At 40.7% G+C, this 26,645-nt stretch overlaps 1 protein-coding gene across 5 annotated transcripts in view; it reads right to left on the bottom strand.

Annotated features, from left to right (window-relative positions):
- The window catches only part of CTNNA2 (catenin alpha 2), an 814,165-nt gene that overhangs the window by 583,268 nt on the left and 204,252 nt on the right, over nt 1-26,645 (bottom strand). For all 5 annotated transcript variants that reach the window (XM_074992260.1, XM_074992255.1, XM_074992258.1 and 2 more), the window contains 3 exons: nt 12,676-12,842; nt 3,923-4,042; nt 1,780-2,046 (listed from right to left, as the gene is read on the bottom strand). In XM_074992260.1, the coding sequence (XP_074848361.1) occupies nt 1,780-2,046; nt 3,923-4,042; nt 12,676-12,842 (554 nt within the window). The remainder of the gene's footprint in view (nt 1-1,779; nt 2,047-3,922; nt 4,043-12,675; nt 12,843-26,645) is intronic.

The following is a 26,645-nucleotide window of genomic DNA, read 5'->3' as shown; positions in this document are numbered from 1 at the left end:
CAGAGATGCTTTGAACCTACTTTTTTAATGTTATACCCTGCTGATTCTGATCATATTTTGTGCATGTATCGCTCATCATGCGAAGTTGGAAATATGAAGTGTATGTCTGTTTATAGTTATAAAGGTGCTAATGGCAACTATTATTAGAATACTGGGAACAACCCAAAGGACAGGGTTTTCTTCCCTAACGACTGAGCAATCAACCTGAGGCTTGTAAATGACTCTCTTCATCCTGCAGGTCTGGAAGGTGGTTGGTTTAGAAAGACATGAGACCATGACACTTGGTACAGGCCTCCATTTTGGAATCCGGGCTTCTTTGCTCCATCCGAGGTGCCCAGGGTTCAGCCTCAGTGGCTGCTGCAGAAGTCACAGAGATTGCAGAAATTCACTGACTCTGCGACTTCCATGACCTCTCTGACAGAGACAGAGTCTGGTTCATCACCCTGTTACACTAAAGGTGCTTACAAATTAATTGCTTAATAATTTATTCCAGTATCTTTCCACATACCAAAGTTAGACTCACTGCTTTATAATTTCACAGGTCCCCTCTGATCCCATTCTAAAATATAGGTACTATGTCTGCATTTCTCCAGTCCTTTGAGATCTCACCCATCCTCCATGAGTCTGTGAAAATAATCATGACAGGTTCCAAAACTGCTTCAGCTAATTTCTTAAAGACAACAGGGTTAATTTTGTTAGGCCCTATGAATGAAATTATGGACAGAGAGCTTTTCCAAAAGTGCCTCAATGAATAGCATTCCATAAAAATCTGATGGGGAAACATAGAACTAAGCAGTCATTGACAAGGCTTTGACCATGAACCTTTCCATCACTTATATTTTGAAGACACTGGCATGCTTTGCACAAAAGCTAGGAGCAGAGGTCTTCTCTGAATATCTCCCTGGAGCTTTATACTGAGCATGGGGGCAAGAGTCTAATGAGCAACCCATTGGGTATAACTGCCTTCAACATTCAAGAGAAGAACATATATTTACATCATCCCTTTACACCAGCCTAATCATTCTAAATTACAGATTATCTTGTTCAGTAAAACAGAGGAAGACACTGTTAAAACTCAGATCTTTGACATAATTAAGGCAAGCAGATTTATCAGACTATCAACAATCTTAAATAGAATCATAGAATCACAGAATAATAGGACTGGAAGGGACCTCAAGAGGCCATCGAGTCCAGCCCCCTGCCCCAATGGCAGGACCAAGTACTGTCTAAACTATCCTTGACAGACATCTGTCTAACCTGTTCTTAAATATCTCCAGTGATGAGATTCCACAACCTCCCTTGGCAATTTATTCCACTGTTTGACCACTCTGACAGTTAGGAACTTTTTCCTAATGTCCAACCTAAACCTCCCTTGCTGCAGTTTAAGTCCATTGCCTCTTGTTCTATCCTCAGAGGCCAAAAAGATCAAGTTTTCGCCCTCTAATAATTTAGTAATTTAATAATTATATTTAATAAATATATTTAAATAAATTTAATAATTTAGCCAGATTAGATTTTGCTGATGCTAAGGCAGAAGAAAAAGAATTCTTTGCCTCTGTCAGTCACAGAATAAAAATGTAAACAGTAGCTTTGAAGTTCTAGAGTTCACTACATGCAACAGCTATACCTCCTTAAAAATTAATGGCCACTTGCTGCAGCCTGACAAAAGAAAACCGTGTAAAAAGCAAACATACTATTCATACTAAATTCTTCTTGACAAAGGGGGTATAGGGTATTTCCTGAAATGTGTGCCTTTGTGCATGTGCATTTAATACTTACATCAAATTCATTCAGAGCTGCAGCGAGTTCCCCAATACCAGTATGCCCCTTGTTCTCGTCAGTTGGTGAAGTGGCCTGCGCAGCATTAGAGATACCAGCAATGGCTTCTTGTACTTGTTTGAAGACATAATCTCTGTTGGCCCTAGTGGCTGCTACATCTGGGTGACGGAGAAATGCTTGAGATGCAGTGTACAGCATAGTAGCATTCTTCTTCAGAGCACCTCGAGCAGCAGCCATTTCATCCCTGCAGTGAGGATCTTTCAGTTCCTGTACAAAAATATGCATATAGCATATAGTTATATATTGAAATTTTGGCATTAAAATATGCAAAACCCACATACGTATTTCATATATACTCGTGAGCATGGCCCTGTGGGTGTCCTATGATTCTATAGCAATGAAACCCATGACAGCATGTATAAGTTGGGTCACAACTGCATATTCCACCTGCCAAAGGAAACCTGGTTTGTTTTGTTTTGCTGTTGCTTTATTTTAGTTCTATTATAATGGGTAAGCCACATGGAAAAGTGGAAGAAAATATGAGGAACACTCTAATGTTCTTAAAAATGCAGGAAAACCAGAGCAAAACATCTAGAGGAAGAGTAGCAAAGAACAGAGAATATTCCTAAACATTAGAGGAATTATTAAAAAAAAAAACTGAAAAGAACCAAAAAAAGAACTGAAGTGGAAAAATATACAAAATATGTACGAACTAACAATGTGTGCTGTCAAAGAAAAGAACAAACCATATTTGGGGGGATGGGGGGGTGGAAAAAGAACCAAATGCAAGCCAATATCCCTACCAAGGTATGAGTGGAAATTGTGCTTGGAAGTATATTGTTTATAAATTGTGTTGCACATTGAAATATTTCTTCCAATTGTTTATTGAAATAATACGTTCTAGGGATATTTTGGAGCAGCACTTTATTCTGAAGAAATGATAACAAGCAGCCTTTCGTGAACTTTAAAAAATCTGACCTTATGCACAGACATGTAATTTTGAATACCAGATATTTTTGTCACTTTCAGGTCTTTTATTTTATTTCTCTTTAAGACAAGAAAATATAATCATATTATCTTTTTAATCATCTGAAACCCAACAGCATTGCTTGCGAACATTGTAATAAATTCTGGTTCATTCTGGAATGGAAAGACTCCTGTTACATTACACTACCAGACTATCTTGACTCATGAACAACTTTACTTTGTAAACAAGATGGCTAAAAATGATACCTAAAGTTAGGCACCCAAATGTGAAATAATCATCAGAAGACTGAGGTTCTACCAACTCCCTTTGATTTCCATTGGTGATGTTTCCAATTTCAATGTGAATGGTGTTTTGAACGTTAGAGCACTTATGTAGGTGCCTACTTAGGAATTTAGAAGCGTAAGTCTACCAAAGCATTTTATAAAGAAAACATTTTCTTTATAAATAACACTTCATGTAGACCGCCACACCATGAGCAGATAGAGTGATCTCCTGATTCTGCTAACTGGGAAGTCACCGTTAGATGACTTAACTCCCTGGCTATTTGTTTTTTTACCCTCTATGCCATTCTCATTTGAAATCAGGGTGTTTGTTTTTCAAGATTTTCCTGTTAAAAATAAACCCTTGTGAAAAAAGCCAGGTGTGAATTGGAAAAAATAATATGATTAAGGTACAGAGGTCATAACATAACATGATGGCCGTGTCTACACTAGCCAAAACTTCAAAATGGCCGTGCAAATGGCCATTGCGAAGTTTACTAACGAAGTGCTGAAATACATATTCAGTGCCTCATTAGCATGCGGGCAGCCACGGCACTTTGAAATTGATGCGGCTCGCTGCCGTGCGGCTCGTCCAGACAGTGCTCCTTTCTGAAAGCCCCCCAGCTACATCGAAGTCCCCTTATTCCTATCTGCTCATGCGGCCACCCGCATGCTAATGAGGCACTGAATATGTATTTCAGCTCTTCTTTAGTAAACTTTGAAATGGCCATTTGCATGGCCATTTTGAAGTTTTTAGCTAGTGTAGACGTAGCCGACACGTATTGGCAGATGTTATGATGAAATACAGAAAAAAAGCATGCTTCTGGAACATGATAAAAAACTGATTATTTTATATGACTGAATCTTCACACCCACTGCTTTTCAATTTACTTACCTGTTGTCTTCTAGCAGCCACATAGTTTAGTTTCACCATCTCTTTCCCAAATTCTTTAAAACGATTTGCTAGATCTTGCTCATTTGTTGCATTTTTCACAGCTTCCAGTGCTTCTTCTACCTGAAATTTTTATATATATATAGAGAGAGAGAAACATAAACACTTTATTAGTGGTGGAAAAGTGACAGAGCTGGATTAACACTTTCTTTTAATGCTATTCTGTATTACTTTTCCTTCTTCACAACCAGCTATGGTACATACTTCATATAACAGATATTAGACACATTTTATTCATACATACTTCCTAGCTTAAACATCTTTACAACCTGTGTCCATTTTTATTGTCAAAACATTCCAAGGACCTACATTCAATTATATGTATTTTTCTATTTATTGATCTGCATATCTGCCTGTAACACAGTCATTTTTGAATACATACCAAAGATTTCACACAAATTCAGAGGATACACTAGCCATCAAAGACTTGAACTCTATTGATCTTAGTAAAAACTGGAAAACCAAAAGAAGAAAAATGTGGGGAGGGGCACAAGGAGCCTGTGTCCTCTGATTAGCAGAGCCACAGCTGTTAGGTCTGAAATTGCCTATTGAGCAAACACCTGAATGATGGTACCATTAAAGCTAGCCAATAAAGCAAGCCCATAGCCAAGCTCTGACTGTCTTCCCCATGAAGTTTAAGGAGAGATTCTACCACCTCTATAGGTAACCTACTCCACTACTTCTAGGGATGGAAATACCATCACCTCTCTTGGTAACATATTCCAGTGCTTCACCGCCCTCCTGGTGAAATAGTTTTTTCCCAATATTCAACTTATATCTCCCTCTCTGTAACTTCAGACCCTTGCTCCTTGTTCTGCTATCCCTCACTACTGAGAACAGTCTCTCTCCATCCACTTTAGAGCCCCCCTTCAGGAAGCTGAAGGCTGCTATCAAATCACAGTGCCATTGTAAGGTCTCTGTGTACATGTGGTGCATGGCTCATTAGAGTTCTTGGGAACAAATCAAAACCAAAGAAAATTAAAGTCACTGTTGAAACTATATGCATACATTACCCTGTATTACACGGCCAATTTAGCACCTAGTTAAAATAAAAGGGTACACAAAGTAGATTACAGTAACTGTGATATAAGAATGAGTTTGAGGCTTCATTTTCTGTTTTTTTTCTACTGTTATCAATGTGTTGCATTTACTTTTACATAAAGACCAGAACTTAATAGAAAACACAAAAGAAAGAAAAAAAAACCCTCCCTATAGTAATTTACATTTGTTCAGAGAAAGAAGTGAAGATGTGAAACTCCTAGATTCATTGCTAAGTACTCACCTAATACAGCTGCCACAAAAAGCTACAACATAAAAGCTGCTTACTATTATCGTAATAATGAAAAGATTTAAGATACTTTATTCACTGAGGAAAAAATATTACCTGCCCTGTGAGCAAGTGGGGCAGTTGACTTTTGTTCAGTGGTTCTGTCATTTGAGAGATAAGAGTAAAATTCCCAACAGAAAGATTTAAACAGTGAATATTAGATCACTCCTTGTCTTTATCAAGTTCAATTAATGAAATATTCAGCTGGAACAATAGGTGTTGTCAGTGTGGACACGCTGTTAACAGCAGACATATGAACCTTTCTTTTTCAGAGGAAAGGTTATTTAATTCCACTTGGGAGTTGTTACTAAGAAAGAATTCAGAGTTCTATCTTGCTCCCTGTGAAGTCTCTGGCACCTCATCAACTTCAACAATAACAAGATCTGCCATCTCATTAATTTAGGTAGGGTTTAAAATACAACAGGTCTGTTTCACCACTAACTAGTGCCTTGTGTTATTTTTACTTTGAAACGTGAACATAAAAGGTTAGCGCCAGTTTGGGTGGATAATATTAATTCTGCCACGTTTTGCATCCACTTCACACAAAGGTAAATGTGCGGAAAAGGGTGCAAAGCCATAGAGAATATGGCTCACAGAGCCCTGCAGAGAAATGCTCTGCCTACCAATTTAAATTCATAGCCACATCTAATGCAGCAAACTCTTTCATAGCTGGCATGCTATTATCCACAACTCTCAAATAACTGACATTTTAACCATAAGTAAATTTTACTTACGTTTTCCAGAAGTACAGTGAAATTAAATACAAATGAATACAGCAAATGCAGTATAAGTTTACAGTGTACAATACTACTGTTGTTGGTAAAGTATTCTGCATACTTCTTTGTTTGTTTCTTAATATCTAATCTTGTTTTTCTTTAGTATTAGGCATTGCTAAGTATACCTCTCCATTATCCAGAATATTTGAATATCCATCAACCTCATACTCCCAGGGCTGCCAGATATTAAAGAGTTTTCTGTAGTTACAAGCTGCACTTTGTTTTTGTGGTAGAATTAACCTGGGCCCGTATTGTCTCATTTCTCAATCAGAAACTGAACAACAGTGTCCAAATCCAAACTCTCCTAACTGCCATGACAGCTACCAAAATTAGTATAAAAATCATAGTGTATTTTCTAAGTTGTCTCTCTCGAAACACTAACCTTCAAACACGAGCCACTTGACTTTCTTACCCTCAAGCTTCCAAGCCACTGAGGTATGTCACCAACTTGGGCTTGCAGAGGTTGGCTGTGGAGCTGCTTCAAGTGGTGTAGACATCTGGGCCTGAGCCAGACCTAAAGTTTTGGGACACTCCCCACCCACACAATCTTAAAGCCCTGGCTCCAGGAATGAAACAGCCTCACAGCCCAAGGCATGGGAGCCCAAATCAGATGGCAGGGGCCAGGTGTGGGTTTTTCTTTGCTGCGCAGACAAACTGACAGAATTCTTCTTCAAGTCTGAGAAGGAAACTCCCCACACCACTGCAAAATGCAAAGTGGAACTGACCGTTTGGCATAAGTGGTTAGCACATATTGCAACCACAGACAATGTGTGGAGGGTGCATGGGGGGCACACGTACCCCCAGCTTCACCCCTTCCTGCCCCCACCCCAGAGCAGTGCAATTGCAGAGCACTGCAATTTCCTAGATATCAATACTCTCAAGCCAAGAATGCAGGGATGGGTGAGGAGGCAGTGGTGGGGTTGGGATTGCACTGCACTCACTGGATGCAACATGGTGCTTCCCGAGGAAGAGGCAGGCAGGGGCAGAGCAGAGGTGGGGAGAGGGAGGGACATTTCGAAGGGGCTGGAGCTCTGTCCACCGCCACTGCTACTTCAGCAGAAATGTCCATTCTGGGGAGAAACTGCCCCCTTTCACTCCCACCGCCCATCGGTGGGCTTGATTGCCAGGGTCCATTCAAGTTCAAGTGGTTCATTATCAACTCTGAAGCCATAAGAGAAAAACAGAGGCTTACTGGGTTACAGACTCTTGTAACAAATCGCAAATCTAGTATCTCTGTTCATCCCATGATTTTGGTGTGTACCAGCGTAATGAATGCAAGAGCCTCAGTTCAGCTTTTGAAATCTTTGTGGGCTTTTCCTTTAATAATAATAAGGACTGAGGTAAGATACAGAATCATCGCTTTGTGGAAAGGTGATACAGTGTTTTTGTCTTTAATCATTCTATTTCTATGAGTTCATTTGAGAGCTTAGCGATCGTTTGGTTTAAATCACGTAATTGTTATTGGGACATTTATCACACTAAGGAGATGCTACGATAGGTGTGTAAGACACATGAATCTTGAAAGGTGTGCTGGGGGCTATGTTGTTTATTGTAGCACTGGCTATACATCTGCAAGTTTTGCATCCATTGTTTTCACAGGATCTGGTGCTGCTGTTTTAAGAGGGTATGTCCTTGTCTGTGGAAACAATTCTTTACAATATGTGCTAGCAACTTACTCATGAAAAACAATTTGTTTCACTTTGCACATTGCTGTGATGCTCAGAGTTCATTTCCCAAACCTAAAGATCAGCTCTGTGTTGCTTGAGTGGTTCTCTCTCTCACCAAAAGAAGTTGGTCCAATAAAAATATTATTTCACCCATGTCGGCTTTCTAATATTCTGGGACTGGCACTGCTAGAATACATTGCCTACATTTTTGACCGTGACAGTAACGGCCATGACAAATACACCAAAAACTCATTTTGTAAGTTATGCCACTCTACTACCAAACAAAGATTTTACTGCAGTGATTTGATTTTCATACTGACTTCCTTGGAAAAACTAGTGGGAGGTGTTGGTACTCAGAAACATTGAAAGTTAAACCCAGTATCTTTATATTGTTTCAAACTATTTTATTGAAAGAAAATACACACATACACATACACACGTACTACAGCTTTGTAATTTTTTCATATTTTACCTACAACAGTAATTTCTCAGTCCTCCTGCTGGCTTCTGATGCCCCATGCTGACAAGTGCTGAGCTACGGACCCACAGCCCTCTGATCTGGCTCATACTAATAAAGAGGAGTTTGGTCTAAACCAATCAGTAGGTCAAAGGGTAATATGGTGAGTCAGCTGGGGATGTGTCATATAGAACAGGTTGAGCTGCTTTCTGTTATAAAGACTGGGTAGCAGAGAAGTGAGACAGTGAAAGTAAATTAAAAAATTTAGTACATGGACACAATGTATAGCTCTTGGCCTGGAAGGGGGGGTATTGATGAGAGACCAGATTCTATTCAAACTTCATTTTAAGTGGTAGCAATGTTTAAATCAATAGGAGCTGCTGGCATTCTTCACATTTATAATTTATATTTAGGTACTTAGGTAAGTCTGAGCACATATTTTTGAAAATCTTTAAAATACAAAGTACATTTAAAAAGCACGAATGGTCATTAGCCATTGGTGTGCATTTATTAAAAGTCACTCATATTAATTACCAATGTATTTTAATTTGAAGTAGTAAATATCTTATTTAACAATATTTTGTATTATTTTTCTTCGATAAAGAAGAATTGCTAAAGTAAAGTAACACAGAGCCGATTTGTCCCGCAGGGTGGAAACCTACCTAGGAAGTGATGTTTACTTGAGTCATTCCAGAAGGATGGGTGAGACGAGCGGTTAGCTCATAGAACCTGCTTCCCACTCTGTCTCCCTGGCGTTTGTGAAAGTCTCCCCTTGCATTTGGCAGTCCTCACCACTGATTGCCAGGGGAGCATGAAAATGTGCATGTAACACCCCTGCACCACACTTGCTACCCCTCTCTCCACATGAACTTCCCCAGGTCTTTGCAAACTCCTGGATGTGTCAACATTGTCTGACATTTACAAAGTAAATTTGTGTTTGAATGCAGAGTGACAATTTAATTCAACTGAAGAATTATGACTAGGTCAGTATCAGAACAGCTAGGTTACAAACAAGATGATAAATTGTTACACAGTAGGGTCTCAACATTCATGAGCGTTCCATGCTGAGAATCCTCACAAATGTTGAATTTCGGGAATATGGCGACCCCTGGCTGCCAACACTTCCTGCCCGGGCCCCCAGTGCAAGCGGTGGCTGCTGGTGCTCCTGCCTGGGGCTGTGGAGGAAGCGGCAGCAGCCGGCGCTCAGTGCCCCAGAGCCCTGGGGAAGCAGCTGCTTGAGGTGTGAATAATTGAACCTTAGGTTTGTGAATACTGAGACCCTACTGTAATTCCACATACGTGAGTTATGACCACATCACCTCACCCAGAAGCTTCTCCCTTCCAAGAGAGCCACTACTGCACCAGTCATATTGGTAACTGTAAAAAAACATAAATCTGGCCTCTGCTACCTACTTTATAAAGCTAAGAGCCTTTTGGGACAAAAGTGTCTATTTGTATTATTCTTGTAATACCTTGAGTTATGTAAGTTAGCTCACTAACTCATATTTTTTTCTTTTTTTTATTTTATTTTATTATTTTGACATATGTCTATGCCCAGACCAGTTACTATACAAAAGCTCTCCTTATGCAACAATTTTTTCACTGTATCTAGCAGACCAGGATGCTGAAATGCTGAAAACACCCTGGTCTATCTACTATCTACTAATTAGCCTAACTGATATGCTGCAGGGGACTTTATCAATGTTCAATATCTGTCAAATATCAGGGACATCAAGAATACAAAGCAATCTATAGATGCAAAGCTGAGAATCCCAGCATTGCAATAGTATGTATCAGTTACTTCTGAAGATATTGAGCCACAAGATATTGGACCTTAAATTAACATTATCCTGATTACCATCTCACACTTTTCTGCCCATTTTTGAGGTTAGTGCAGTGTTTGTTCTACTGAAACCATGTAAGTTAAAACTAATGTATTTAAAACGCGATAAAATCTTAGAACAATTTAAGTGGCTAGGTGGCATGGGAAAGTAACAGGATGGACAAGACAATAATGCGATTGACTTGATTTTAGAGCCAGTGTGGTATTCAATTTACTGGTGAGAAAAGAATTTTTTCCTTTCCTAGAAATCTCTCGGAAGCTCTCTTCCATCTGACATTTCAAATAGCTCTGGCTTCTATATTCATTAAGATCTGCAATGACCCAATGGAGAAAACAAACAATTTATAAAAGAAAAAAGATAATGAAGACCAATTATAATTAATTTTATAGAGCCATTGCAGTTATTAGCATTTTGCTACTTTTTACTCCAACTACTCTTTAAGAGTCAATACATATCAAGAAAAGAGTCTGATTCTAGATTTTACTTTTGCTCATATATTGTCAGCAAAAGTAAGAAAATTCAGAATGAAAATATGCGTGGCTGCCAAAATGTGTGTGTCACAAACAATGTAGTATGACTTTCAAGTTTCAGGTTGCGTCTGAATGGTGCATAATTATTTGAAAAATAAATTATATATATTTGCACACACATTTTAATACTAATGATAATGATAAATGATAAAATCCAATAAATCTTTCTGAAGAGCGCCTACCAACATTCACAAATTGATTAAAATGCACTTCTCTCCATAAAACTGAAGTGCAACTCACTGCCTTGATTTCAATTAAAACTGATTACGGTTCCTTTTATGGTGCCTGTTGGATAAATCACCCTAATAATTCTGACAATGCACGGTGATTTTAGTTCATTAATTTTCAGCATACCTGAAGTGAAAATCATTACATACAGTAAATCAGTCTTTGCACATTAGTCACAACTTAATAATAATGCTGTTCCATGTGCAACAACTACTACCATTAATCTTTGACTTTTTGATACCAAAAAATGGCTTGAAACTACTTTAGTCTCAAAAATAATACAAAATAATAAGCTGCAAATATTTGTATTCCCCCCAAAAGTAAAAATCATACATGTTCTTTTAAAGCTGCAAAAATAATGCAAAATGATCAAACCTAAAGTTAAATTTCCAAGTGTGTAAACACAAAAAGCACAGAAAATAAAAATAAATCAGAATAAGGGTTCTTTGAAATATTTTTGGGTGGTTTTCAAAACCTTCAGACTGTTTTGATATATGCTGTCTCAAAAACACACAGAGACAAAAATGATGAAAGAAAATTAATAAAGAGCACGCACTTACAAAAGATTCTTTGAAGAATACTACCATAAGCTGTGTATGACACTACTACCAACAAAGGAATTTATCAAGACTGACAAAAAATCTGGATTCTGCTCAGATACAATAACAAATAATCTCTTCCTATTTGAAATAATCTGAATAAGGATTTGAACTGTAGTGTATACACAGGAAATTTGTTACTGTTAAATTAGGAATCAGAAAGTCTCCATTGACAAAGGATTACTTGTACTAGAATGTTGTTCATTATTAAGTTGAAAAAATGAAGGCATATTCGAGAGTCATGCTGCTTACACAGCATGCAATCACGTACCAAATGTGCTGACATTTTACTACAATTGCACTACATTCATTAAAACAGTGCTTTCTAGCATTTGTACAGAAAAGCATTTGCCATTTTTCATTGTAGTCTCTGTTTTCAAAGGATTAAATCTCATCCTTATAATCTCATCCCAGGCTAAATGTTCTCACATGCCTCTGCAAGGGAACAATATCTACAATTTACATTAAAAAGGGGAGGGGAGAGTACCTGTCTGGCCATTTATCAATAAAATAAACAAGGTTTTAAACAAACCATATGTTCATTTTTATACCATAGAGTAGAGGTTTTTGTTTTGTTTTGTTTTTCTTCTTCTTTCCTTCCTTCAAATTAGCAAACACTGGCATATGATAAAGACCAACAAAAAAAGAAATCATTGAACTGGGCTGTAATTACAAAAAGCTGTTTTGTATATCTTCAGAGACAGGCAGATAAGCAAGACCAAAGCAGAGTACAAATCTACAGCACATCTTTTGCTACACTATATGTCTCCTCTGCTATATTTTTTATTTTTGAAAACTCAGGAGACATTTACCCTGCTTCTAATCCCAGTCCATCCTTGTGATACATTCAATAGTCATACAGAACTACTTAAAAGACAGAGCATAACAAAAATCTAGTACTTAAATTCTGCCACAAGATAGCAATACTCCACAGTTGCTGTGGGTTATTAAACCATTGGCATAAGCTTCATGGTGATTTAAATGTGGATTTTTAGTCTAGCATTTTACACAACAGAAGTACAAATACAATCTACTAGAAGTACCTAGTGATGCTGACTTTAACACTTCCCAACACATTGTTTCATTTATGTATAAGAGTCTAAAGAGTAGAAACGTATGATATTCTAGTCCTACTTAACTGCTTTCACAAGAAGAGGCGAGCACAATCAGAATAGAAAACTTATGGAACTTGGACTTTGGTTCCTCTCTTAAAAATTTCAAAACATCTTAAATGAAGAAAGAGGGTGTAGAAAATTAAAAGATCATACAATTTTCAGATGTGACAAGAGCCTCATGACATCAGCCATATCAGCCAAGATGAGTAAGCGAGTAACAGCCGACAGCAAGGCTCGGGCAGCCCGCACCATGGTGCCTCGTTTCACTGAGGAGCATGGATCATCAGCAAACTCTGAAGAGGCGATTCTCATGGTTTCTCCTAAAATACAATAACATCATTTTCATTACACAAAAGGTTTTACATTTACACCAGCCAGAAGAAATTAATAATCTCCTGAACTAATTAGCAGTTGCTAGCCAAGAAGGAATTTCATTCTGGGGATGTGTTTTTGAGCAGTAGGTTGCTCAAGAGAGGGGTTTTGTGCAAAGTGCTTTAGGTCCTGAAAATGATCTGAATGATCAGGTCAAATACAACAAGCAACAGAAGAAAGACATACCTACACATTTGGTAGGTATCCCTCTCAAAACATACTAGAATTCGCTCTTATTTCTTCCCAGTATATAAATTATTTTGTTTCTATTGCAGCTGCCTGCTGCAGAATTAGTAGAATACTATATCAAGACAAACTTTTGAATCACCAACTGCAGAAATCTTGACCATAAATTTAGAGAAGCTGCTATTGGAAAGCCATGGGAAACATAAAATTCACCTCCTTTTATGCAGCTGGACAGTGTCAGAGACTCAGTAGGTTGTTTCCAACTAAAATATTTAAATGTCTTCCCAGAAACAGACTTTGTAATCTAATTCCATTGTATTCATCTTTCTCCTATGAATGACTCCTATCCTACTACCATAGAAGTCACCACCTTCCATGAAGATTCACCAATCCTCACTCTCCTCCTAACTCTCTCCCACTCCTATAATACTTCTTGACCAGCTTCTATTCCAATTATTCTCCAGTGTTTATATTGCTCATTTGCTCCTGGTCTTGACGTCTTGTTCATATGGATAGATATCCTAATTCAAACTTCCTCCTGCAGCTGTCAATCCCACTTGAGGATTTCTCATGTTATTACAATTACTGTTTGTTCACTCCTGTAATGATACCACTTCTCCACTCTTCCCCTCTCCCTCCAAACGCTCTCCATCCCAATCCGCACTTGTTTCACTTAAAATTTTTTCCCAAGGGAGTTGACAGAACTCCTTCTTTCTTTAAGTCATTTGCTAGAGACTTAAATCATGAAGAACTTAATGTCCTTTGTTTACAGCATATGGATTTATAGGATTATTTTTGGTGAAGCTTCAGTGATGCTATCCAACATTCAAAATACTAAAATATTGTTTTTGATCCATTTTTAAAACTTTGATTAGTTTTTGGCTAATGCAAAAATATACCTTATTATGATCAGAGAGACAAAGATGCTTAACAGCCTACTGAAACCAGATCTGAAAAAGAGCTCTGAGGAGCTGAAAAGCTTGTCTCTTTTACCAACAGCTGTTGGTCTAATAAAACATGTTATTACATCACCCAGCTTGCTTCTCTACTAAAGCTAAATCTTTTAGAGTCGGGGTAAAATATTTATAGGCATTGTGGTGGAAAAAATGTTTTAAGATGGAACTCAGAGAAGATGAAAGCCATGGCGGATTAAGTACTGAAGATGGTACAAGTATTTAGCCAACTCACCCCAGTTGGAATTATCCTAACAGACTAAAAGGGCTTAACCATTCACTATGAACAGTGGTACTCCTGCAGCTGAATGTATCCTTCTGCCAAAAATAACTTTCCCTCTTCAGCTTTAAGAGTAAATTTTGCTCTACTTTGACTGTATCTTTTGTTTCCTGCCTCTGTCTCCAGGCATCCTAGTGTGGAGTGCAGATAAAAACTGTTTATATTCTTGTGAAGGAATTTTGTACTTTTGCTCCGTGGACAATGCTACCAGTATGAGGGATGATTTTTTTTTTTTGGTTTTGTTTTCATTAAGCCTGAAATAGGCTGCACATTTACCTCTTTATAGAGGAAACAAACTTCCCTAACATAGAAAGATGTAAGATGTCTATGGCATTATGGGGATTTTCCTCCACCTGTATTCCCAGAGATGGAGCCATCATTTTTAGGAGATCCTGACTTCAAAATCTTTTGATACCAGAACACGATGGCACACAAGCTCCTTGTGGTGATGGGGATGAGGTGTTGAGAGGGGACAAGTTAGAAGCCTCTTGAAACTGACCTTGCGCTATTGATGCTGGAGGGCTGTCTGAATTAGGCAACAGGTGGTGCTACTCTTCTTTACCCCAGAGAAGCTCACTGAGCAGCATACTTTACAGAGGAACTTCCTCCTTCAGTGTAGTGGTTGAGCAGTATTGACTTTGGATAGTTTTTGATACCAAATAGCGGGATGTCCCTTCTCAGGGAACAATTTCTGCATTTCAATGTACACAAGAATCTAGATGTGAAAGCAATCTGATGAGGTTCAACAAAGACAAGTGCAGTCTACGAACCCATGCACCGCTACAGGCTGGAGACCAGCTGGCTAAGCAGCAATTGTGCAGAAAAGAACTGGGGATTACAGTAGACGAGAAACTGGACATGAGTGAACTGTGTGTCCTTGTTGTCGAGAAGGCTAAAGGCATATTATTCTGCAAGTCAAGGGAAGCGATTATTCCCCTCTCTTTGGTGCTGGTAAGGTCCCATTTGAAGTGCTATGTCCAGTTTTGGACCACCTGCTACAGAAAGGATGCGGACAAATTGTAGAGAGTCCAGCAGAGGACAGCAGATATGATTAGGAGGCTGGGACACATGACTTATGAGGAGAGACAGAGGAAATTGGGCTTACTTAGTCTGCAGAAGAGAAGAGTAAAGTGAGGGAATCAACAGTAGTCTTCAAGTACCTAAAGGACGAGTTCCAAAGATGATGGAGCTCGAGCAAGGACAGACAAGATATGGTCAATAGCAGCTGACAAATTTTGCTGGGATGGGGGCAGTGCAATCCAATTTCTCAGCTTCCATTGGGTGGTTTCCACCCAAAAGGAGCTGAGAGATTTGCCTGGGGGAAAGGAGGCAGCAGAGGAAGCACTCCCTCCTCAGAGAAGAACTGGGGCTGCTGTCAGGAAGGGAGGCCTCCCTGAGAGTATTGTTGGCTGGGAGCTTCTTAGGTAAACACATCATGGCCAGCTCCTGCCTCTGGCCCTGCACCCCAACTCCCTCTCTGACCCCTGCATCACCTCTACACTCTTCCCCCAGGCCAGAATCCTCTCCTGCAACTATATCCCCCTGGACCTTGCTCAGATCACTACCCACTCCTTCACCCAAACTCCCTCGCAGACCCCACACGATATCCTGCAACCCCATTCCCTACTGCAAAGCTCCCTTAAGCACCCAGCCTCCACCCCATACCCCCTCCACAGAAAAGTGATGCTCCTGACCACTTACCAAAATCTTGGAGCACCTCCACCCCCATCAAAAATTACTGCCCACCCCTGAAGTAGGCTATTCTCAGTGGTGGCATATGAATAGCAATGGGGTTGGCTATTAGGAAAAGCTTTATATCTAGGGGGTGATGAAGCAATGGAACTGGTTCCCTAAGGAGGTGGTAGAATCTCCATCTTTAGAGGTTTTTAAAGCTAAATTTAACAGAGCCCTGGCTGGACTGATTTATGTGGGGTTGGTGCTGCTTTGAGAAGGGGTTGGAATAGATGACCTCTTGTGGTCTCTTCCGATCCCAATCTTCCATGATTTTATGCAGGTGTCATTCCCATGATACTCAGGAAAGTGTTGGCAGCCAAGGGTGCTCCAGGAACTTATATCTCTTGAAACTGACTTGAGACTATGTGATTCTATTCCTAGGTGGGGTTGTGGGAACTCTCCTGGACCTAGAGGAACTCCCTATGGTTGACCGAGATGGTAGTAATTCTAAGTAAAGAGCAATGTCAATAAAGATGTACCTGAGGCATTCTTCTCACTGCATCTTATTTCTTGTTGTGAAGCTTCCAAAAATCAAGCGTGTATGCCTAACATCACCCTCACCCAAGAAGTTCAGGCTGCAATAGTGAAGGACAGTTAGAGACATCACCTTGTGACATGTCATTGCCTGATTCATTGAGGAATTAGTGCTTGTTTTGATTTATAAGAATTTCCACCTCATCACTGATTAAAATGCCAAGGTTTAAAAGGTTCTAGAGGCAGAATCGGGCACAACAAAATTAAACCCTGTGACTGGTTTGGAACCCAGGTGTGCACAGCTACAGTCATGCTGAGGGTGAATCAAAGCTTTAAATAGTTTTATCAGCATAATTAGTAAAAATATAAATGTTCCAACTCAAATGAGAATATAACTCTAGTGTAGCATTAAGACTGCAGCCAGCGCTGTTTTTTACATACACTCATAGCCTTATTATATAAGCTTATTCATGGGAGACAGTTCGTGTAACATGAAGGTCCCTTGCTGCCTCTGGCATTCAAAGCAAGTCTGATGGTCAAGATCAGTGGGGCCGACAGCCCCAGCGGGCCCCAGCTTTGTGCCTCAGAAGAGATGGGGTCAATGGTGGAAGGGGCAGAGCCCATGGCAGCCAGCTCTCAGTACTGCACTGATCACTGTGCTTCCCTCTCCCCCCATAGCTGTGTGGAGAGGCAGAGTAGTTCTCAAGGTCCCAGAGATCTAGGGCCCTTTGAAATGTCCCTGGTGCCAGATCAGCCACCTCTTTTGCCTCTCCCTTGTTGGCAGGCCTGGTCAAGATCTCAAAGCTTACATGGGGGATTGGCCTATATTAGGTCCTGGTGATTGCCATCGATATTCATATGGATCCCAAGACTCCTTTGCCCATAGTAACTTCCTCAGCCTAATAATGTTGGCATGCCTTTACCCTATAGACTAATATCCTAATTATCTCAAATCATTATCACATACACCAGTTCATTGCCAACACAAACTAGGGTTGCACTTTTGCAGATGCTCCTAGCTTAAAATATCCAAAAAGCTGATAATATTTCATATTCCTGAGGTTACCTGGTTTCATTTTACAAAAAAAAAAAAAAAACACCCTAAAGTAAATATTCCCAGGTCCCCAGTAATTCAGGGTCATTACTGGGCAAATCACTTATGCTAAAGCTCATAGGCCTCTAAATCATTTGCTAACTTCTTAAGGCAAGTAGGTTTCTTGTGTTACTGCTATATAAATTACTTTTCATCTATGTATATGCAGCAGGTTTTGAAGCCATGCAGCTCTGGCAATAGACTCCCCCAGTACATGGCAAAGCCCACAGTTTACTGATTATGGACTGTTGGTAAAGGAAAAAGAGAGAGAGAGAGAGAGAGAGATTTAAGGACCACAAAATGAGTGCTACCAACTAGCTAACAATAAAAACTAAGTAAAAAGGGTACATTTGTTGAAGGAATGAACAGATAACATGTTTTGACAACCAACTGTAAGAAAGAACAGACTGATGAGTGATGTGTTTACATCCCTTATACTCTCAGTTCACAGAGCAAGTAACACCAGGCTGCAGGTGTGATTGACCCTACCTCTTGTACCAGTGCATGGGATGTGCACGCATCTTGGAGAATGGACAGATAAAACTACTCAAAGAAAAACAGATATTGGTTAGCAGCATGGAGGAAAAGTATGTGATTCCACACTCTCACATTCACGAAGAAGTTATTTCCTGGCTAAAGAACTATTCCTACAAACACTGATGAACACGAATAATTTTACACTTACATGAAAGTGCCCATTGACTTCAATCCTAATTTTGTATGATCATTCAGAGAAGAATATTTAATTAAAAGTCCCTTGCACTGCTAATTTGAGTATAAAGCTGTATTCAAGTAGCAGATCTGTGTCTAGACTCAAAATGGATTGAATTAGAGGGCTCAGAGCAGTGTTAAGTACAGAGAACTCTCAGCAGAGCCCTTTGCTGGTGAGAGGGCATTAAACTATGTTTTAACAAACTGTCCATTCTGCAAAACAACTGCCATGAAATCATGACTTCCCATCATGAACAATGGCAACACTTATTAAAAAATGTTCACCCTTGTCAACAGAAAAACAATGGGGTAAATCAGAACAAACCATCTTCCCACTTCAAATCAATCTCTGATGATGAAACGCCCTAGAAGAAAATACAAAATATGTAGGAGAGACCTTGGTATTCTTATTGAAGAATTCTCACAAGGACTTCCTTTCCTTACTATACCACAGTGGTTTGAACCTGGCCCATTATAAGGACTCTTTTACATACTTTGTTTTATCTAACTCTTAACTTCCCCACCCCACACACCCCTCCTGCCACCCCTCTGCTCTTCTGATTTGCCAACCTTGATAATGATTTTTGTGATTTGTCAACCTTGATAAAAAGTTTTGTACCTCTGTGCTTTATATATTGAGTCTGTTCTGGTATGGCTATGATCTGAAGAAGTGGGTCTGTCCCACGAAAGCTCGTTGCCTAATAAATTATTTTGTTAGTCTTTAAAGTGCTACTTGACTGCTTTTTTGTTTTGATATAATACAGACTAATTAAGCTCTCTCTCTGTCACTATTCAAAAATTAATTGTAATTCAAAGCAGTAATCATGCTTCATCACAGTTTTAATCATGCTGTTAAGCAACAGAATACCAATTGAAATGCATTAAATATTTTGGATGGTTTTCTTCACATTTCCAAATATATTAAGTTCAATTACAACATAGAACACGAAAAGTCCTGTGGCATCTTAAAGAATAATAAATATATTAGGTCATGAAATTTTATTGGTAAAACCCACTTCATCAGACAGGTGGAAACAGCAGTATCCAGAACACATGTAGCTGGGGAAAAGAGGAAGGAAAAGGAAGTTATCTGTCATTAGCAGGATCAGTTAATGAAGCAAATTAAGCTGGACATGTCCCATTCATAGCATGATGTAGAAGTGTGAATACGAAAGGTGGGGAAATTTTTCTTGTAATATGATAGCCAATTACAATCTTTATTTAGGTCTAAATTAATGGTGTTAAATTTGTAAAATAATTCCAATTCAGATGTCTCCCTCTGTAATCTGGTGATAATTTTTTTTAAAGAAGAATTGCTACTTTTAAATCCATTATTGAATGTCCAGGGAGGTTAAAATGTTCCCCTACAGGTTTGTATGTGTTCCCATTCTTGATGCCTTATGTGTGTCCATTTATTCTTTGGTGCAAAAAACAAAGTGTATAGTGTTCACTTTATATTATTAATTCATTATAAATATGATGAGCAAAAGAAATAGTATTTTGAATTCACCTCATACAAATACTACAGTGTAATCACTTTACCATGAATTTGCAACTTACAAATGTAGATTTTTATTTTTTGTTACATAATGGCACTCAAAAAGCATACTAATATAAAACTTCAGTGCCTCCAAGCCCACTCCGTCCTACTTCTTGTTTAGCAAATTGCTAAGATAAATAATTTTATTTTACATTTACTATAGAGAACACTGCCCACTTCTTATTTACAGTGTCACTTGAAGAGAGACATGACACTTTTGCAGCTGGCACTGAAAGGCATTTCAGCCACCATTCTGGAGGACATGGCTGCATACTGATCAAACTCATTAAACAAGTAAAGCACCAATTAAGTTTCTAACTGAACTCTTTGAGAGAGAACTGTGTCTCCTGCTCTGTTTTACCCATATTCTGCCATGTATTTCATGTTATAGCAATCTCAGATGATGACCCAGCACATGTTCTTTTTAAGAACTTTTTCACTGCAGATTTGAAAAACAAAAAACAAACAAACAAAAACCAAGAATATGAAATTTCTGAACCTAACTACACCTCTCAACTAAAAGTTTAAGATTCTGGAGTGCCTTCCAAAATCTGAGAGGAACAAAGTGTGGTGCATACCTCCAAGAGCTCTAAAACACTATGGCTGCTTCTACACTTGTCTGTTTCCACTTGAGGTGGCATGGTAATGAGGCAATTTGAAGCAGGCTAATGAGGTGCTAATGTACATATTCACAGCCTCATTAGTATAATGGCAGTCATGCAAATTTCAAAGTGCAGACTTCAAGTTGCAGACTGACGGTATAGATGTGGACAGCTTCGAAATAAGTGCCCCACTTTGACATTCCCTTACTCTGATCTAGTTTTGCTAGATGGGAGGGGAGGCACCTGTAGAAGCAGCCTATGATGCAGAAATGACAGAACCCAAACCACCAAAAAAGAAAATCAACCATCTGTTGGTGGCATTTGACTTAGATGCAGAAAATGAACACATATCAGTCAGCATTGTTTTGGATCATTACTGAGCAGAACATGTTATTAGCATGGACACAAGTCCCTTGCAATGATGATCTCCGTCTGAAGGGGCATATGAATTGTTAGTGTCTCCAGCATGAATGTTTACAGTAATGCCATGCAAACAGCTGCTACCATGTTCTAAGAAGCGGGCAGCCTTATCTCCTGAAAATGTAGACAAATTTGTAAGTCTGAACAAGTGGATAAGCAGTAAGTAGGAGTGAGTGGACTTGAGGACCCTAAAGTTTCACTTCATATTATTTTGAATGCAGTTATTTTTGTACATAGTTCTACAGTTTTTAGTTAAACTTTCATGATAAAGAGACTGAACTGTTGTACTTGTATTAGCTGAATTGAAAAATACTATTTCTTTGGTTATTTTTTACATTGCAAAACATGTAATCAAAAATAAACGGAAAGTAAGCACAGTAAATTTTGTATTCTGTATTGTAATTTTGTATGCTGTGTTGTAATTGAAATCAATATATCTGAAAATGTAGAAAACATCCAACAATATCTGAATACGTGGTTTCCTATTATTGTTTAATAACATGATTAATCAATTATTTTAATTGCTTGACAGCCCTATATTTAATTAACTAAACAAAGTAAAACAGTTTCAACAGGCAAGACTGTGACAGTCCCACTGCAGAATACCTTATTGCACGCTGGTTAGGGCACTCACGTGGCATGAAGTACACGTAGGTTCAAGGTCCTGCTCCCAGTCAGGCTGGAAAAGGACTTAATATATGTTCCCCAAATCACAGATGAGTGCCCTAAGCATTCCAGTCAGATCCAAAATTCCAAACATGCTCACCCAAGCATAGCTACTGGATTGAAGCTTGTAGGTAATATAGACAAGAAAAGACCTACTCTGATTACCCTTCTGTAGGTATCAAGAGTAGGTGGCTTTGTGCATTTTCACTGATGAAAACTTAGGTGCTTCTAGTGGTAGGCAGCATCTGAGGCGTACATCTGAGAAAATTCATAGCACGTAACTGGTGGATTTTGGCAGCTTAGAATCTTCATAAATCTGACCCTTTATCGCTAAAAGTGTTACCCCAAGGGTTTCTTTGCATTAGGATAAGTATCAGAGAGGTAGCCATATTAGTCTGTTTCTGGAAAAAACAATTAAGTCCTGTGGCACATTATAGACTAATAGATTTTTGGGGGCATAAGCTTTCATGGGCAAAGACCCACTTCATCAGACACATCTGTTAGTCTATAAGGTGCCACAGGACTTCTCATTGTTTCTGCATTCAGGTAGTCCTGGGAATACCTACAGGACACAGCACATTGGTCTGATAAGTTATACAAGCAGTACCTCTTGAAAAAATAACAGGTTAATACAACAACCTCTGTCAATAGACTAACAGCACTTCAAACTATAGTAACATACAGCTAGAAGTGATGCTGTAGTGGCAGCACTCCCACTTCTGATGACCAGTCTTCCATGGGTCATTGACAGTAGTCTTTTTAGCATTTATTGAATCAAGTTTCATCTCCAGCTCTCTCCTTCCTTTGATTTACGTGCCATCCACTCTTACAATCACTCCCTCTCTGACTGTTCTCTGCTCTCCCTCCTTCTCACATACACTGACTGACTGCATCTGACACCCTCAGATTCTTGTACCACACTTGTGTCTTTCTCTTTTGCTTATATTTTTTCTAACAAAGCCCTCGATGCATATGTGCCAACACTACAACACAGTGTATTTATGACCTTATGACTCACAGCCTCCCCACTCCTTGTTGTCTTCCCCACCCATTCTTGCTGCCACAAGTTCCCCTGCCATCTGCTAATGGTGCAATGACACCTCAGTAATGTGTTTGCCTAACAGAAAATGCTGGCAAACCAGAAAAATGGAATCACTCTTGTTCTCTGGCATCCAGGGGGGCAGGTGGCTGGACTTCCAAGTGTCTGAAAAGTACAGGTGACAGTTTGAGGGCAGTGCATGGGCAGGCATGCGTGTGAAGGCTGTGTGAACAGTGTTGTATTATTTTCTGTTCAGGTCAAGTATGTAAATTCGCTAAATGATTAACCTCTATTAGCGAGGAGTAGTAATGATACCTGTGGTTAGTTGTATAAAGTCACTTATAACCTGAAAACCTGGGTATGCGAACAGGAGTTTCTGATAGGGTTAACATAAGGGTAAAAAGGAGAGGGTCCCCCCATACCAGGTACAGCTCTGCGTAACAAATAACCATAGATTGTTTCTCATGATCTGTCAGGGATATGCTATTGTTGTTTCCAGCCTGAAAACAAAGATTTACTATGTATGAAGCAAGTTGACAGGCATGTGAGAGGGAGGAAATGTAGTCTCAAAGAGCAGCTTTTGACCCTGTCTAGCATTAGAGAGAAAGAAGAGTTCTTGGAGAATCATATTTGGGTAGAAGTACTGCAGATCTAACCAGAGAACAAATTGGGTTCAAAAGAACAAGAGCGATTTGAAAAAAGGAGGACTGGAAGCTCGTAATCCAAAAGCACAAAAAACAGTAGACACTCTCCAGTAGAAGCAGCAGAAGATGGGTAGCATGTGACTACCAAAAGAAAGGTGACCAGAAGAAATCTGACATAGACAGAGGTGTTCAACTGCTCTCAAGTACTCAGTGCAACTTCTGCAGAGAATGTCTTGGATGTGTCAAAGGAAGGAAAGGGATCTATACAGAATACACAAATGGGTCGATTGCCCAATCCTTGAGGATGTCTAATGTGCCTAAAACAAAGAAAACAATCCTTAATTGGCACCTGATGTTATAAAAGAGATGACAAAAATTCTGTAGGGAACAAGATGATGGGTATAAGGTCCCAATGGGTAAGCGGTCTGTCTTTGTGGTCACAGCTGGGCTGGGTTCTACAGATCAGGGATGGCAGCTGGTAAGTTGGAGTCAGAGGAATTATTAAAGTCAGGTTAAGTAAGAGCTGAAATCAAAAGCAGGCTGGGGTCAGAGACCGGAGGTCACATGTAATGCCAGGCTGGAATCAGGAGACAGAAATCACAATCAGAGTCAAGCTGGGGTTGCAGACCTGAGACAGTGGCATGCCAGAGTCAGGAGGGGAGTCTCAGTCTACCTGAGATCAGAGGCTGAAAATCTGGAGACAACACAAAATCTAGAGTCACCGCAGGCCAAAGTCTATGGCGGTTGCCCAGACAACTTCCAGTACAAACCCCTGAAATTAAATAAGATATTTGGCCAGTAAGAGGGCTTCACAGTACTGTCATTCAGTCTCCTTACGGTGTTACTACCTGTGGCACCTACTCTCTATAGAGCTTCCTGGCTGTATTTCTGAATTGCCTCCTCATAGCAATATGGGACTATCAGCCATCCCAGGGTCTGTAGATCCCAGTCCTAGTTCATAGTGCTTTACAATGGGATTGTATGCTATCTTCCAAAAGCAAAGATAATACACATAACCAGCTATAATTCCAAAGATTATAGGCAATACTTCTTTTGACTATTATATACATGAAAATGAATAGTTACTTCAAAAGACACTTCAGAGACCATCAAAGACTTTTCAGTCTAAGACTGGAGCTAAAGGAGATGATCTTAGAGAATATACTCAAATAATTACAACAGCAATTACTATGAAATGTTGTTAATTTTATGGTGAACTGTTTATGGTCAAATTTATTCAAACATAATGACTCTAAATTACAACGGAATTGTTTAAAATATTCTGTAACTGATTAGAAATTCTACCATATTATTTTTATATAGCACATTAACATGGTACTGCACATTCTTCTTAAACATAACTTAGCTATAAGGAAACTCCAATCAAATAGGAAGAAAAACAAATTGTTTTACTGTGGGACAAAGCAAAACTGAGAAATCTCATACTAAGTTCTGTTCAAATCTTGCATTTAATCTTTAAAGTCCTCTTGCATATCAATTTATGACTGAATAGTGCATCAGGATTAATAAATATGAATGAAGTGTATCCACTACTTACAGGATAATGCCTGAAGAGGACACACACATACTTTAACACACATAACGGACGTTTCTACACAGGCAAGATCTTCTGGAACAACGGTGCCTTCTTCCGGAAGATCTGAGGAGCATCTACACATGCAAGGCGCTCTTTTGGATTTGTTCCTGAAGAAGGTGCCCCCTCTTCCGGATTCTATACACCACTTCAGAATCAGGAAGAGGGCCTTCTTCTGGAAGAATCTTCTGGAAGAAGGCATGTGTAGACATTCCTGGACTGCTTCTTCTGTAAGAAGCAGTCCTCCATGGCAGGAGCTTGCTGGAGAGCGGGGCCCTCTAGACACCCCAAGCAGGCCACTATGGTCTCCAGGTCCTTGCAGCCTTTAAAGCTGCAAGGACCTGGAGACCCCGTGGCAGGAAGCTGAGAGTGAGAGAGAGGCAGCACGTGCAGGGCTGCCCCCACCATGTGCCACATTCCCCCAAGGCCCTGCAGTGCCCAGCAAGTCCCGACCCACAGAGATGGCTGGCAGGCCAGCACCCCACACTACCCAGGGGAGCCCCAGGAATACGGACGAGAGCAGCCAGGACCCTGACTGGGCACCAAAAGAGAGGGGCCCTCCTGGACTGAGCTGGTCCCCTGTCAGCTGCCCCTTCTACCAGGAGCTTTGGGACCGCCTGGCTGCGGATGATGCCTCCCCACCCAGTGCCACCATGGAGACAGCCGCACCCGAGTCCCCTGCCACACTGGAGGAGAAGGAAGAGGGACCCGCCACTGTGGACATCCCATATGATGGGGGGTCCACAGATGGGTCCATTGTCACCACGGTGCCCTTCACCGCCAGCAGCCAGGCCCCCTCCAGTTGGGCATCACCCAATATATATGAAGCCACCTCGGGTAAGTGCACACAGTGGACAAGCACAGGGCCAGTCAGGGCCCAGGGCACACGCATGCCAGTGGGCAGCACCCAGCTACCTCTCCCATGGAGCACCCCCCGAGCATGCTGAGCCCTACCCCCCCCCGGGAGGATAGCTGCACCCGGAACCTCCACGGCCAAGCCTCCCCCAAAGTCCACAAGCCCATTGCCAGGGTGGGCCACTGTGGATAACACCCCGGCATCATGCCCAAGTGGCCGCCATGATAAGTGCATGCAAGCCCACACGGTGGCCTCCCCTAGCACCTGCTGGTCCTGTGGGTCTGTGGAGGGGGTAACCAGCCGGGGAGACTGGGGCCATGACACCCAGATCCCAGATGTGGCATGGATTTCCCCCCCTCTACCCCAACCCTCTCTCTCTTAACAGTGGTACCATCCAAGGGCCAGGGCAGCTGGACAATGAGCCCGGGCCCTGCCAGCCCTATCCAGGCCAGAGGACCCAGCAGCCCACCAGCTGGGCCCGCACCAGCCCCCACTGCACAGTGGCCATGGCTGCACTGGACCCGACGCAGCCATCATGAGGAGGAGGTCACAGCATACACGGTGGCCCTCTGCCAGCAGAACACCCTCGCTGAAAGACAGCTGGCCCTCAATGAGCCCAAGCTACAGTGAAGGTGGGACACATGGGGGGAGGTGGTGGTGATGTTCCACACTCTGTGTGTGTGTGTGTGGGCCCCTAGCGGGCCAGCCCCCAGCCCCCCCAGTTGCTCCCCGAGCAGTCCCCCCCGAAGCCCCCCTGCTGTCCCCCCAGCCCCCCGAGGCCCCTGCTACTGCCCCCCAGGACCCCCTGCATTTCCCCCTGCTGCCCCCCCCACTGGCCCCTCAGCAGCTCCCATGTCCCCGGCCCATGACCCTGAGGGTCTCGCCACTCTACTGCCCCCAGGCCTGCCCAAGGCTGCACTGAGGGACCTCGCAGCATGGCGGGGCCCCGTGGAAAGTTG

The sequence above is a fragment of the Carettochelys insculpta genome, chromosome 4, assembly GCF_033958435.1.
Source record: "Carettochelys insculpta isolate YL-2023 chromosome 4, ASM3395843v1, whole genome shotgun sequence".
Taxonomy (NCBI): domain Eukaryota; kingdom Metazoa; phylum Chordata; order Testudines; family Carettochelyidae; genus Carettochelys; species Carettochelys insculpta.
The sequence above is the reverse complement of the archived record's forward strand: the minus strand, read 5'-3'. Positions and strand labels throughout refer to the sequence as shown.